General features: G+C 33.7%; 1 protein-coding gene across 3 annotated transcripts in view; it reads left to right on the forward strand.

Moving 5' to 3' along the window:
- ANGPT1 (angiopoietin 1) overlaps positions 1–16367 on the forward strand; it is a 215714-nt gene that overhangs the window by 158165 nt on the left and 41182 nt on the right. For 2 of the 3 annotated variants that reach the window (XM_012722817.1, XM_012722818.1), the window contains 2 exons: positions 8147–8259; positions 13817–13918. In XM_012722817.1, the coding sequence (XP_012578271.1) occupies positions 8147–8259; positions 13817–13918 (215 nt within the window). Of the gene's footprint in view, positions 1–8131; positions 8260–13816; positions 13919–16367 lie in introns of all 3 variants that reach the window. The other variant, XM_004679655.2, reaches the window with a different exon arrangement.

The raw sequence follows: 16367 nt of genomic DNA on the forward strand, positions 1-16367 counted from the left end.
AAATTTTAAGAAAATTATATATTATGCTGATAGATGTTCAACCAGCTTCTCTCCCTTTTTTAAGAGAAGAATGAACAAAATTTAACTTTAAAGAATAATTGAATCATTACTATAAGCATGCCTTAATTTGCATCATAACACCATAATGCCCATGGGAAAATAATCTTCATTTTATATATTGCCAAGCTATTATTGTTTCTTATTTTTTGCTTCCCATTTAAAAATATATATTCTTTTTTTCTTGTGTTAATTTTTTTTTCTCATGCTTGATTTTAGAAAATGAAAGCAAACGCAAACCTACATATGCTTATACCCATTCTCAACCACTGTTCTTTCTCTAAATTTGTAGCTTCTGTAAAATAGTCCCTAGGCTGGGAGATCAAATAATTACACTTATGAGAATAACATGGAAATGGGGATAAATTTTAGTCAACATGACTTTTTTGCGTAGATATTATAAAATCAAGTATGGCTACTGAGTGACTTCTTACTTCCAATCTCCTGTTAGCGTTTGAAGTTGTGGGCCATAACTATTTCACATTTCTACTGTGAGTTCCCTTATCACTACTAACTGTGACTGTCTTCTATCCTCTTCTCAACATTTTTTCTTTCTTGTCATTTCTGCATTCTGTCACTGTTCCATACTTCCTGCTTCCACAAGAGGAGCCTGTACCCAGTAAGACTTAAGACCTGTCCGGATTCACCCAAGATCCTGGGTGTGACCTTATCATCAGAGATATGTATTGCTGGGGATTCTGACAGATGACTCACTGGAGATCTATTTGGATTTGTCTTCTCTTTGGCAGTCAGTAAGAAGCAGTTAAGATACTCAGCTTTATCATTAAAAAGTGCCACTAATTTTAAGTTTTGGTGAAATTAGATGACATCTCCACCCTATTTCCTCATATATAGAACAGTATTTGATAAACCTATTTTATAGGCTATTTATGAGGATTAAATGAAATAAGCCATATGAAATATACTTGACACCCAAAATTTAGACTTATGTACACAGTAAGTGTTCATTGGGTTAATTGATTCATAGCTCTACCAAGAAGATGGTACATAGTTATTATTTTACAAATTATCTATAAAATATATCTACCTGATGAACTTAAATGAGAATAAAGCATTATTCAGTTAAAAATTTTAATTGAAATAATGCAGCAAGTAAAATGATGTACAAGTGTTCCTTTTATCAGGATTATTAGGGAGATGGTTGGGAAAATATTAGTGTACTTTTAAAAAAAAAGAAGTTTGTATTACTTAACCAATAAGTCAGATTTAAAGTATTTGCAAATAGACTATATATGTTTATATGTTTACATAAAAGTGTAGATTATGTGCACATGTGTGTATTATTAGCTTAAACTACATGCAGTTGCCATTTTTGTGGGTCATAAAATGTCATGCTGAGTTATCAGCCCATAGATATTTAAATGCATATGTATTATAACATGCATGTCTTAGATGAAATCAACTTTAGATTTTAAATTTAGAACTATGAAAACTCTTGTATTTTTATAGCTACATATATATGATATGAATTTATGTAATTATTCTTAGTCTCATCTTCATACCCACTCACAAAATATTAAAATATTGAATATATTGAATATGTAAATCTTCTGTTTTTATCCACACCCTGACATGCAAGGTATTACTTACAATCTTCCACTTTAGAAGTCCCTTCAAATAAATTGAGTATCTTCAAATAGTCTTTCCATGAGACTCCCACTTTCCATGAGACTGGCTGACAATTATAGAATCTAGTAAGCCATTTGCTTCTTTGTACCTTGTCAAATATGCCATTTTACTTAACTGTATGCTGACTTAATTTCAGTCACCTTGTTGCATCAAAAATCACAGATTAAGGGCCAATTTGTAGTAATCTGATCTCCCTAATGAAGATGGTCAAAAAAGTACTACCAAGGTTATCTTTAAACCAATAACTTAATTCACTTCCATTCTGCTATTTGCTACATACTGGAGAAATATGGGCCATTAGCCACATCTAAGATTTTAAAAGAATGTTTAAGAAACGGATCCCTTTATAGCAACTTATTTGGAAATGAGTAGGATCAAGGGCTTTGGTTTTTTACATTGTCTGGTAGGAAGGCTAATTGCCTTCTGTGTTCTCTAGCAGGTTTGTTGAGACTCAGAATTACCAAGTCCACATTCCAGGAAGTTTTCCCTTGAAGGTTCATCTGAAGTGAAGTGACCCTCTCCCTCAGCTTTCATAGTTCTTAACTAAAGTCAATCTAGTGGCAGATATGTCCTCTGAATTGAAATTGGCTGAACAAATGAAGGATGATTTGGATAAAGTTAAGTTAAGAGCCGCTGTAGTCAGGGCATCAGGTTGCTTAATGACTGAATGTTAATTGGTGAAAGACATGCACCTGCTTTGTCCCCATTCTTTTCATTTAGATCTAGAAGATTTACAGATAAGACTAAATGAAAAGAATGAATAATGATTCCTTCCTTAGACTTTTTAGATTTATTCACTGATATGGATGTGGGTGGCTATCCCAGTCTCTTAAAACTTATTTTGGATAAGTTTTTTCATGCTTTTTTTCTGTCAGATGTTAAGTCTTTTGGACAACCACTCCAAGTCTCCCTCCCAGACAGAGTATATTCTCCCTGTATATTCCTTATATGCGCATACATACCTAAATCTGGCAATTATATGTATTTATTTATTGTAATTTTTCTTTGGTGCTATTAACTACAACTATTCCTTGCCACTGTGACCAAATAGAGTCAACAATAAGTGCGTCAAGAAGAAGATAGGATAAAGAAACCAAGTCCTGGTCACATTGTGTGTAAAACTGATCATGTTTTGCCTCAGGCTCTATCCTAGACTACTAAATAAGATTCAATAAATTGTTTTTCATAAGTGAGCTTGACTTACATTTTCACCTATCACATCATGGAAGATGCTAATCATGGATATGGCTATCTTGAGATATACATAGAGTTAGATATAGATACAGATGCAGATGTATGGTAAATATAGACATCATTAGAGATGAATGTAAGTCTCCATAAGAAAGTGATTACATTAATGGCAGATTGGAGATTTCTTATGTCTGTACTTCTATTAAATAAAAGGCATGCAAATAGAAAATGTTCAATCAATATTTGTTGAATTAATTAATATAAGATGGATTAAACAAAAAGGAGGCAAGCTCTTTAATTGGGAGGCCAACTAAAGAGCTTCAGTGTATTTGTCATACATGTGGGTTCTCTTAATGATAACTGAGGGAGGATTGCAAAAGCAGTAAGAAAAAGAAAAAAACACAGGGTTTGGAAGGAAAGACTAACACTAAAGGAACAGTGGACTGTTAAGTTCCTTGAACAAATAAGTAGAAATAAGAATCTGATGGTCAAGTGGAAAAGTGTCAAAATAAGCTTATGTCCTAGAAACCTACTGTATAGATATTTGATGTCATAATAGTTAAAAAATAAAAAGAGAGAGAGAGAGCAATGCATAAGGAATAGAGATACGAGAAAGGAATGTTGGTGAACATCTAAATGGAAGGTGAGGAGAGAAAGAGAATTTAGTGAAGATGACAGGAAAAAAATTGAGAAGTAGAAAGGGAGTAAGAGAACTCAACACAAATGGTTGGGGAAAAGGTAAGCAAAAACATGTTGGTAGAGTAAGACGGTTGAGAAGATGTATCAAATTATTTTGATCTTCATAGTGAACTATAAAGCAAGGTCACATAAAAAGTGTGAGAACAATTAAGAGTAAGACCTAGTATTGAAAAAACATAAAATAAAATAAAATACACTGTACAGGAAATGTAATAGAAAGTCTTTTAAAAATGATCCCAGGTTCAGCTGAGCAACATGGAGAACACAGCTGAGTTTACAAAATGCATTTGGATGGGATTAAATAGTCTCACTTCAGTGTTTGCAATAAAAAATTTAGAGTGAGAATGTTACAAACACAAGTGAATAGTTAGTGGGTAACAGGATGGAGAGTAGCATTAATTCCATCTGAACAGTTCTATATTAATGCCTAATTCAAACCAAAGCTATAAAGAAATAAAGGAAAGACTGGAAGGGGCTAATAATAATTAGGATCTAGCCTTTCAATTAAAGTAAAGACAAATCATTAAGAGTTAAAAAAAAAAAAAAAAAAAAGGCCCTCCCTGCTGGTGCAGCAGATTAAAGCACAGCCCTAAGAAGCTAAAGCCTCTTCCACATGAGTTTGATCCACACCTTCCCCAGAGATGACCCACATGGCGGGGCAGACTTCTCCTGACCCACCCGCTGCTCCTCTCAGCAGTGTACTTTGTCAGTCAGCCTGTTCTACTTCCCACTGTGTCTCTGGTGAATTCTCTCACTGCCTCTGCACCTCTGGTTTGTACCCCAATTCTGTATGCACAAATAAATAAATCTTAAAAAATAATAAATAAAAATAAAGAGTAAAAAAAAAAGGTAAATTATGAAAAGATAAGAGAATGTTGTCAAAAGAAGGGAGTTTTAGATGTAAAGATAAATTTTTTTTTAGTTCATGATCTAAAATATCAGATATCAATTCTTTTCTCTTAGATCTGCATAGTTGATGCTTCTTTTATACTCTTCTAACAGATTTTCCATATTTGTCAATTGAACTTACCATACTTTCCTGCAGTCATTTTCTTGAATCTTAAGATGTCCTAGAAAATTCATCCTTAGTTGTAAGACTTGTGAAGCTCAGTAAATCCATCCTTGTTATTGTCTTTCTTTTAAAATGTTTACTTTTTCCGGCTTTATATTATGCAATCATAAAATTGAATCTCAGAATTTTCCAATCTTAATGAAGAAAATAGTCACTTAAGTCATAAGCTAAAACCTGTGTAGTCAACCTATTGATATAGGTAGATGACATATACCATTTCATCTTAAATAACTTTTAAGCCTTAATCAGATAAGAGTTATAATACACAGTAAGATTAGATGACATTCTTAAAACTCAAATGAAATAATCTGATGTAGTCAGAATAAAATTAGCCAATTAACCAATTTGATGATCTAAAGCCAATTCAGTGTATTTGTAAATGTAACTAGTCAATTGCAAATGCTCTGCGTTTAGTCAGTCTCAATATTTAGAGTTGAGAGTGGGAAAAAGGCAGCATTCATCACCCCATTGACTGGACTGGCAAGCCTCCCTCAGCCTGCTAGTGCCCTATTCCATAAGAAAAATAATTGACAGAATGTTGCTATTAATAATAGTTTTATTGCCATAACAATAACTATTCTGCCTGAGTACTTACTGTATAGTTCAGTCACGCTGCTCTCTATTATGTAATTCACACACTTGCCTGAAGGCTATGTATGTACAGCTGCCCCATTTCAGATTGAAAAAACAAACTTTGAATATCAGTCTCCCCTAACAGAAATGAAAAGACTTTCAAATCTACAGTACAGTATCAAAGGATAAGCTGAGAAGAAAGCTTTTAAATTGATTTTAAGTGTTTGAATACCCTAAAATGTAGCCTAGATAAAACTTTCAGGCATGTTTACAAAAACAAACAGCATCGTATTTCTGAAAAGGATGAGTACTTCTAGATAAAGGTGGTTTAATTTTTTAATACCTGATTGTTTTAACAAAATGAAATATTACATCATATATGATGTCATGGCTTTATGATATGATTTATATGACCACAAATTAAGAGTCTAACCATAATTGTACCTTTTATGGTACAATCCTCAAACATGTTTCCAATTTTAAAACTTAATGGTTTGGATATTATTTTTATACAATTATTTTCCAGAAAAGTAAGATAATACCCAACTTTGTTGTTATCTCTCTGTAAATGTACTTGAAATCGCTTCTTTCTTCCCACACAATTGCCACTCCCCCACATCTTCCTGAAAAGGAAAAGAGTTGGGGAGGTGGGTGTCAGAGAAGTGGGAGGAATGTATTCTCTTTATACAACTTAATAAGGGGGAGCAGGAAGTGGAATATTCAACAAGAAAAGTGTTTCTCCTTAGATAAATGACTTTGTCTATCTCTCACCCAGAAAAAGAAACATAGGCTTACCATTGAATTCCTATTGACCACATCTTCCTGTGTTGTTAATAAATTTTATTTAGTTATTTTCTGCATTCTCTTTTATTGCAAACAGTTTGGTCATTTTCAGTTTTTCAAAAGAAGAGCAAGCAAGCAGTTAGACTTTGGGGAGGTTTTGTTTAGGACAAGTGACTGTCCATTCACTTCAAACAAACAAGTACAAATGAAATGCATTCATGTTTTTTTAAAGCGATACCTTTATGTAATTTATTGCCACTCTCAGTTCCATTATGGAGGGATTTAGAGTCAACTTTTAGGTATCCATTTTTACATTGCTATTTGTATACATTCTACTCAATACTGCTACATTATTATACAAACCCAATTACTTACCTTCTGTTTTGTTAATTTGTGTTGATATTGCAACTGTGATGGTGGTTTTTAGTATAATTAAGAGTAGTCAAGACCATTAGTGTAGATGTGATTTATGCACTTAACCACTATGTGACTAAAGGTTTAATTCTATATTTTTGTTATTACAGTACTAACTTGGACATTTTACTTTCCTTAAAGCAATTATTTTTGAATACTTGAAATATTTATATTGAGGTAGACATTCTTTGCACAAGTTTTTTACTATTTATTTTCAATTACCTATAAATTGGTAATGTCACGCATCTTAAATTCAAATGATACTTGTATTTTAGATTGTTAGTGTGTTTAAAATGAAGTTAAAAACATTGATTTATATTTTACCTTTGATATTATTCTGACTCAAAGTGTTTGAAAGCAGGTATTTATTTGTATGGGAAAACACTGTCCTGTTACTTGATCTGAATTCATAACCTTGAAATAGTTTGCTTTTTTGCTTTTTTATATTTGTCTATAACTGAGCTGGCTGCCTGAAGAGGATGCAAAGTAATCCTTGAACAAGAAAGCACTGTCTGCCTGCTGTCATATCTCATAATCCTGTTTGCTTGTTTGTTTTGTTTAAATTTTGCAATGAGGTACCATTGGTTTACATCATTGTTAGTATTTTGGAAGTACAAGATCTTCCCCCTCAGGAGGAGTCACAGAACACCCACCACCAACATCCACTGTACTGTCCCTCATCTTCCCTCTCTGGAAGCCTTTGTTCTGTGGTCAGCTTTCCAGGTTTAGTTTTTAAGTTTGACTTTATCTGACCCTTTGCTTCTCTATATTACATGTGTAAATGGTACCATGTAGTATTTATCTTTCATTTTCTGGCTTATTTTGCTTAGCATAATTCCTTCACTTCTCTTAATCTTAACTCCTAGAAAAAGGTTAATAAATCTAAATACTAAATTGATACTTATCCACTAGAAAATACTAAATCTTAAAATATTTTATAAATATTCAGTCTGTATCTTCAGCTGATGACTACTAATTTGAGTCATTTTATGTTTTGATAGCATTAAAACTAAATTATGGATCAAGCTTAGGGAATAAGTGAAGTTCTAGTAGTTATATGTTCTTTTTTACTTGACTTTGTCTATGTTGAATTCTTCATCAATTTTACTTAATATCAACTCTCATTGATTTTTCTTCTTATATTTGTGTGTCCTATGGCTGATACTTTAATTTCAGGACATTAAATTAAAAAAAAAAAAGTTTTGTTTCCTTCTCTCTTCAGTCTAAAGTCACAGAAAAAAAAAAAAACCACAATAGCTCCTTTTTATCATTTTAAGCCTCCAAACTATATTTTTGTTTGGATTTGTTATCTTTATCTCTTTAGACTTTCCTATGAAGTGTAGGAAGAATATTTTAGAAATTTTGTGAAATATTGACATAATTTTTACTAATTGGAGGTATTTCATGACTAAGTTATTTATCTATTGAGTTGATAGCCTGGAAAAGTTACAGAGAAAAGATTTAAGAAATTAAGCAACATATAAAAAGTATTCAGTTAGAAATTATTCTATAAATTTCTGTTTTGTCATTTTATGTGTCATCTACAAGCCTTGTACTGTCTTTATAATTGAATTTACAATAAATGATGCACATTGACATTCATTTGGAAGAAATGAAGATTTGTTTAGTTATATTTGAGTCCATTTGGGTACTAATGGTACTTATTCACATATTGCAATTTTTTTTTTGCAGTTTTACTAAAGGGAGGAAAAAAAGAGGAAGAGAAACCATTTAGAGACTGTGCAGATGTATATCAAGCTGGTTTTAATAAAAGTGGAATCTACACTATTTATATTAATAATATGCCAGAACCCAAAAAGGTAAAACCAGAAGTGTTTGTTTACGAGATGTAAAGCAGATCCTAGTCGAATTGCTGAATAATCAGATTGATTTGTGAGCTTGTTAAACCAAAAATATATATGCTTGAGCTCTTTTCTCCCAAAGATACTCTGTTTCCCAGGTCCATAAAAGATGAAAACTCTTGTACAGACAGCCCCCCAGCCCCCACATCTCTCAGCTCTCTTTCACACACAGTTTTCTATTTGCTCTGTGCTCATTCCTGGAATGTCCCTCTGCTCATAAATGCTTGCCTTGTATAGGCTACTTATCAAAGTCACATATACTTAAAGTTCCAGAGGAAGAATTTAGGACCCAGATGGCACACATCATCTATAGTCCAAATACCATGGAGAGGGAAGAAGGGACATATAGCTATCTTCAGAATACCACTCCTATTTTAGTAGGAGAAATATATGCTATCTCAACTCACAATCTGAAAGGGTTTGCTTTTTCCTTTCTAGTTGAAAGAGTAGGTTGAACAGGATACAAATTAAACCTCAAAGTAAGAAAATGCTACCTTTTTCTGTCAACCTACATTGAATACTTTCTCCCTGTTCATTAAATTATGCATCCATTCCTTCCTTCAGAATATACTTAGCGAATGTCATTCATCAGTTAGTCACTGGCATAGGGCACAGTATTAAAAAATGCCCAAATTACTAGTGAAGCCAAATGATGACATGGATAATCAAAATGTTAACTGAAGATGTGCAGTAATGCAGGTGTAGTTTGTTTGAAGCAGTATTCATGGAGAGCCTTGCGAAGATCCCTGTTCTTCAGCGTGTAAAGTTTTTAACTAAATATTCAAAGCCACAAGAACTACCTGTCCTTGTAGTGTTCCATTCTCCAAGGATGGAATGACTTTCCTCCATTCCTTGCTCTACTCAGTCCCTGTTTCCTCTGAGTACTACACAGATGTTCTTGGAGGCCTTCCCTGATTCCCTCAAGCAACTTTGCATAATTTTTTGACTTCCAGAATCTTATCTGGTAAAGATTGCTCCTTTTTACATTCAGTTTCCTGGGCTCCAGAATAGTTTTTGGCACATAGTAGGTCTTCAAGAATATGTGCCAAGTAAATGAAGAAATGACTTGCTAATGACAATACTTCTATATAGAATATATATAGAATATAGAAGTAAGTCAAACTTACTGATTGTTAGTTTCCTATGAGGAGTGAGGGAAATTATCTTGGAAACTAGTTTGGCAGTTGTCACGTAATTGTCAAGGGGAAGAATCTAAACTGCACTCTCCCAGTGTACCCTGTCTCCTGAATTCAGTAATGGTTGGATATACTGAGCAAAAGCTTTCCTCACTGCAAAAGATGTTCTAGCAAATATCAGCATCACAAACCAAATCTCTTTAAAAAATGGGGTCTTCCTGGTGGCACAAGGAGTTACAGCGCAGTACTGTGAAGCTATCCAATACTGCATGAGTTTCATCCCTGGCCAGGGAGCTGACCCACTTGGCACAGCAGACCTCTCCTGACTCACCCGCTGCTCCCCTCAGCAGTGTATTTCAGTCGATCTGTCTGTTCTGCTCCCCACACTTTCTTTGGAGGAATCCTCTCACCCCTGGGCCCCAGTTCTTTTATGCATAAATAAATAAATTTTAAAAATAAAATATTCAAATTGTATGATCAGTCAATAAAATTGGACCATTTAGGTAACTGCAAAAACTATTAATAGAAATTATTCACCTTTGAGGCATAGTAAGAATCGTTCGGGTACAGAATTACTATGCTGTTATTGCTTTGACTGATATATTCCCTACCAAGAAGGAATATCTGCAAATGTTAGAAAAGTGTTATATTTCAAATGTGATGTGGAAAAAGCTCAATTTAATAGAACTATTTAATTTTTCAAGCATATAGGAAATGATAATTATTCATCTATGTATTGTTTACTTTTTATATTATTAATGACTTGTGTTTATTTCCCACTTTGATGCAAATAGCACAAAATAGGATTTTTCCTTTCACTTCATACATCTCTTAAACCAAATGCTCTATAGATAGCCAGCTTAGTTTTATCCAAAGAAATAAAGTAATCATAGCTGCTTATTGTAACATATTGTAATTTATTTCTGAATTCATAATTCCCTTCATTCTTGGGGAAAAAAAACTTTAGTGATTGTGTTGAGCCTTTTTGTGTAAAGTTATGGCAAAATGATTAATATCCAAAAGCATCTTCATTCCAGCTTGTATGGAGCATAAAAGCATAAGAACTATGTGAATCAAATTTCCCTTTTTGTTTGGCTTTAAATTTTTGTATTATGTTAAAAGGCATTTAATGCTTGAAAGCTTCGACCTTGCCTGGGATAGGAGCCAGTTTAGTCTTTTGTTGGACAGCATTAAGCCCAAGTCATCTGATCAATAAATGCAACAGGCATAGTACTGTAGCAGGGCCCTTGTCTACAGGAAGGACACCGCCAGATAACAGAGACCACACAGTATTGGCAAGTGAACTTTTCAAGGCCTTTCATGTCACAAATCTTTCTGGAAATAACCCCTATTTTCTTGAACATTCTTTCTCCTTTAATCATAAGCTTTTATTTTTCTTCTAACTAGAAGTAGCATAGTCTTTTTTTGTTAGTATAAACACAATTTCTTAAATATCTATAAATGTATTTGTATTTAACATATAATGAAAAGTAACATTTATATAGGTTAATGTTGCCAATATTGTTAACAAGAAGCATTAATGATAAGGACTCTAAATTAACTTCTACGTATTTTGGCTTTGTTCACTCCATATTTTTCATAATAGGTTAAAACTAGTAAAAACTCTAAAGAATAGTTCCCTCTACACACTCATACTGGTAAATGTAGTTTATCATAGGATAGTTATTCCTATCCCTGATTATATAAGTATACTTTATAGTTTTGTGAACACTATTTGGTAAACTTACAGGCAGTATCTGTGAGGAAACAAAAATCTGGGGAAAACGTTCTGGATTAATCAATCAAAACAAGGTAAAATTTAATTTAAAAATGAGAAAGATTAGCCTCAGCAAATATTCCTTTTATATTTTCACTTATTTAAGTTACACCACTAAAATTCCACTTGGCCACTTACCCTGAATCACCACTGTGCTCTCAAACTGTGCCATCAAGGTTTTATTCTCATAGGATTCTGCAGTCTCACTTCAAGATAACTGATAATTCCACTTTCAGTTTAAGTATGTGCATTCTTAATATTTATTTTCCTTGACTTCTCTGGAGTATTTGATTAACGGGGTCACTCCCCCAAATCAAGATCTATTTTCAGTTTAATTACATTCCATTCATCAAATTTTCCTCTTTTATGTTTTCTTACTGGATCTTTTTGTTCAACTAATGTTCATTTAGCATTGCTGTAGGCTAGACACTGCTCTAGGTCCTGAGATGGTTGCAAATAAAAATACTAGCCTATGTAAAACTTGATGTACCTTATCACTTACACGTAAAGTCCTACTTTATCACTTATATGCAAAATCACAGTTATTGTACACATACACACATGCAGTCTCTTTACGTTACTTTCTTTACTTTTAAAAACAGTCTGTCTTCATGCCATCTACTCCTACTTCAAGCAGGTTATTCCTAATATTATTTTAAAGAAAGTAGACACATGGTTTATATCCTAGATCTAGTCACTTTTATAAAATATAACGATTGGTAAGTTGCTGTACTACTCTTTGCTTCATTTTTTTTCATCTATAATATGAAGATAATAATAATAAGTAGTTCATTGATTTGTTGTGAAATGAAGTTAGGAATATATGTAGCATTTAAATTTTATGGTATTTACCACATATGCTATGGTTAATGGCTAGTTCTTTGCTTATTCCCTTATTTATTTTCTTATCCATGCTCTCATCTTTGGTCTATTTCCAGTAGATTGTTTCTAACGGATCAGTTAATGCTCACAGGTGATTATACCACCTCAAAGTCTAGATCTCCAAAACTTTAATTATTTTATTAGCTGTCTTTCTCATTTCTCCTTCAGATCACTGTCCCTATTCTTCAAATCTTGGAGTAAAACTGTGGACTCTTCTAGTTTTGTAATTATGCAAGAATGGTTACTATCAAATTTTTTAAGCACTTTGAGGGCATTATCTGTATTTTATTCATCATAATATCCCCAGCTGTAGCACACAGAATCAGTGTCCAAAAATGCTTGTTCATTGAAAAATAAGAGAATGATGAGTTGGAATTCAAAGAGAGCCAGACTAGCTAGAGGTCATCCTGAGGACAAAGCACAGGTACAGAAGGGTTAACAGAGCCCTAGAGAAGGAAACCTTGGGACAGGGAGGGGGATTACAAATTTATAACCTTGGAGGTGAGTCAAGTTTTAGGCATGATGAAAACACACTGATGGGTGACTTGTCAGATTGAGGACAAGTCCTCAGGAGAGCACTTGGCCTATTATAAATGTTCACAAATACGCATGTCTTTCTCAGCTGCTTTCACTCCGAGGTAGTGCAAGGACAACTGGTCTCTGAGTGATAGTTTCTTACTGTTGTCTTTATACCCTTTAACCAATTGTGGTCCTAAATTAATGCCTCAGGAAAATGTTTGGCATTTTCCTTCAATCAGAGTTTAGCTCTACGCCCACACAGCTTGCCTGCTGCTGTGGCCTCACATCTATACCTGCAGTCAGCCTCCATAGTGCTTTCATGGACAATTGCTGGGGGAATGCTGTTCCCTGTAGCCAGTTCCCTGAATAATCAAGCTGCCACATTCATGCTACACCAATTACAGTGATTGTTCTCCAAAGATAATCCCATTACTAATACACTTAGCTCCTTGGGTGCACTCTGGGGGAAATGAATCAATTTCCATATAAATACTGTTATACTTAAAGTAATTGAAATAAGCATAAATCTTTGAAATATTTGGATAACTTTTCCACATGGGAAAGAAATGCTTGTCACAGTAAGAAGGAATACAGTATGTCATGTCTCCTCTTATTGTACATGATGAAAATTTAAGCAAATAATGTATTCTTCATATGCTGAGAACTAAATTTTGCCTCTAGTGCATATTGAACCATCAAGAATAATTATTGTAATGTTTAAGTATAGGAATTAATATGCACTGAATTATATAATAAACATGTGACTTTTTAAAAATAATTTTTACAAAACCTGAATTGTTATATTGCTATTTCAATTAATTAAAATTTTTAAGATTCCAATTCTTAACATTTTGGCAGTAAGGTAGTCTGTAATTTTGGAAACTATAGTCTCATTTTTTAAAAATTAAATATGTGTCTACTGCCATTTAAGACAGACTATTTTACTTAACTTTTTATAATTTTTTAGACATTTTTCAACAGATGAGTTAATAGAAGTAATTTGTTCATTATTGATAGAACTTAAGCAGGAATAACTCAAACGGAAAAATAACCAGTAAATCGTCTAGTTAAAATTTTCAACTTAGTAATTTTGTATTATTTTGTCTGTTGACCTGTCCTTTCTATTTTGAAACATATTTGATGCATTTTTTAAAAACAAACCCATTTTTTCATTTGCCTTTATTTTTCCTTGGTCTGTCAGGTATTTTGCAATATGGATCTTAATGGGGGAGGGTGGACCGTCATACAACATCGTGAAGATGGAAGTCTGGACTTCCAAAGAGGTTGGAAAGAATATAAAATGGTAAGTTGGAAGAACTTAGAGTGTTTGATGTTTTATCATGGGTTGTCTTCACCAAGCTCAGTGATAAAATTTGTTTGCATTATTAGGTGTTCATTGTTATTTTAAAAATAAACTATACATTAGTGATGTTTCATTAAACTGAAAATACTCAACTTATATTTAGTAAATGATTTCCTTGTGTGTGCATCAGAAAGAAAAATGTATTACTGGAATTATTTAGTGAATTGTTATGTATTATCTGGGTTTATTCCTGGCCCAATGAGGGTGGAGGCAGTTAGAATTTACACACAGGCTTCGTCCATAAGCTGACAAGGAGGTAGGTGGGGCTGTAGACTGTAGAGCAGAACCAGTGGCCTCACTTACACAGGCACTAAGTTATTGCTGGCTTTGAGAGTCCTTTTGTGTGACTAGGATGTGTTTCTCCTAGTGTGGTACTACAGGGTGTCACTTAGTGGCACTTGGTATAGTCACTTTCAAGACTCTTAAATGTTTGTTAGACCCAGAGATGGCATGCTGTCTCTTTACTGCATTTGTTTGGTTCAAGTTCATGACAACACTAGCTCTGATTCAAGATGAGTAGACAAGGTGTGAACTGTGAGGCATGGTTCATTGGGGCCTCTCAAATCTCATCAGACATCATCATCCTCCTTATCCTCATAGCTAATCTTTTCAGTGATGAATGTCTGTCACCCCTGTACATAAATCACTCATATTATCATATCTGGTACATAACACAATGACTCATTTTAAGACAAACTGAGCAACTTGGGAAATTAACTTTTCCAACATAATTGGAATAGTAATAATGCATTAATCAGTCACATAATCAATGCCTGCAGTATAAACTATTGAAATCTGCTGACAGAATGTGAAGGCACAGCAATAAAGCATTCCCATTTATGAACTAATTCTCAACTAAATCTTCTGGATAATTCTTATCTTGAGAGCTTTTTGACCAAAAATGCTGTGCTAGCTTAAGTTCTGCTTTGATATTCGTATAGACTGTGATTGGTCTATATTACAGCACTTACAAATATAGAATGTTCTATATTACTTTTTGTCTAGGCAACATTGGTTTACAACACTGAATATGATTCAGAAGCACAGGTCTACACCTCTCAGATGTACACAAATGCTAACATTCTCACTTGTGAAAGAGGAACATTAAGTAACAGTAGCTCACCTGCCTTGCAGGGATGTTGTAAGGATTAGATATAAGTAAGGCACTTGGCACACTGAATTTTCAATAAACAGTAGTTATTGTTATTATCCAAGATTAAAACTTCAAAGGCTGCAAAAGTTTTACTTAACTCTGCCAAAAATATTATTTTGGGAACCATCTTAACTCATGATTATTTTCACCACTAAAATTAGATGCAAAGAAGTCACATGAGTATCTGTCTATGTATATAGGAATTCAGCCATATCTGAAAGTCGTTATTAAGATTAGTATTAGTAGAAAAATGAATATAAAATTCTCATTGTGCTGACTCTCAAAAATGGTGAATTACTAGCTCTAAGCAACTGAAGCCTTCGCAAACTAGGTATATTAAAGAAGAGACTGACATGGTAAGTCTGGCATTGATTCATGTCTTAGAAATACTTAACAAATATGCATCTGTATCAAGCTGTATCTTCATTATTACAATAAGACTAAATTATTCTTTAAAATAACTTTTATGAAGTTCCCCCCCCCCCACCTTTAAAAAAATAGATACCATGTTTGATTAGGACTAGAGGAACTATCAGCTAAGGGTCAATTCCACATGATCAGAAAATGAGATAAGCTCCGAAATTCCAAAACATTCTGGCAAGAAATGAGTACTGAGACTTTTCAGTTTTAATTAAAATAATTCATCATATACCACAACAGGATTAACTTTCCCCAGAACACATGGTAGGAAGTGTTTCAGTTGTTTTCTCCAGAGCTTTTTTTTTACCTACAGACAAAATAATATGACTCCATAAAGAATGGATATATATACGCCTTAGGCCAGTTCTTATCAGTCACACCACCCCTGCCACCTGTGTCAGAGGAGTTAATTTTAAAGATGCACATCCTTTGGGGAAACAAGAACTTCATGACCTGTACCACTTCCTCCTCACTCTTCACTAATCTATTTTATACATAAAGGCCCTTCACTTCTCTCCCTGGCCTTATTGTAGATAAAAAGTTTCATCCTTCCTTTAGCTTTTGCTCTCTCCTTCCCTTTGTGCTGGTTACTGATAAGGTACTTCTTGTCTCCTAAGGTTTGCAGAACATGTTAAAATTATCAACATGAGAAATTACAAATATATGATTTTTAAAAGATTTTATTTATTTTTTAACATAGAAGAACTGGGGTGTAGGCAAGAAGAGTGGAGGGATGAGAGGGTTCACCAGAGACAGAGTTGGGAGCATAACAGGCAGATCTACTGACACACTGCTGAGGGGAGCAGCAGGTGAGAC

The sequence above is a fragment of the Condylura cristata genome, unplaced genomic scaffold (genome assembly GCF_000260355.1).
Source record: "Condylura cristata isolate star-nosed mole 26May11 unplaced genomic scaffold, ConCri1.0 scaffold00009, whole genome shotgun sequence".
In the NCBI taxonomy this organism is placed as follows: Eukaryota; Metazoa; Chordata; class Mammalia; order Eulipotyphla; family Talpidae; genus Condylura; species Condylura cristata.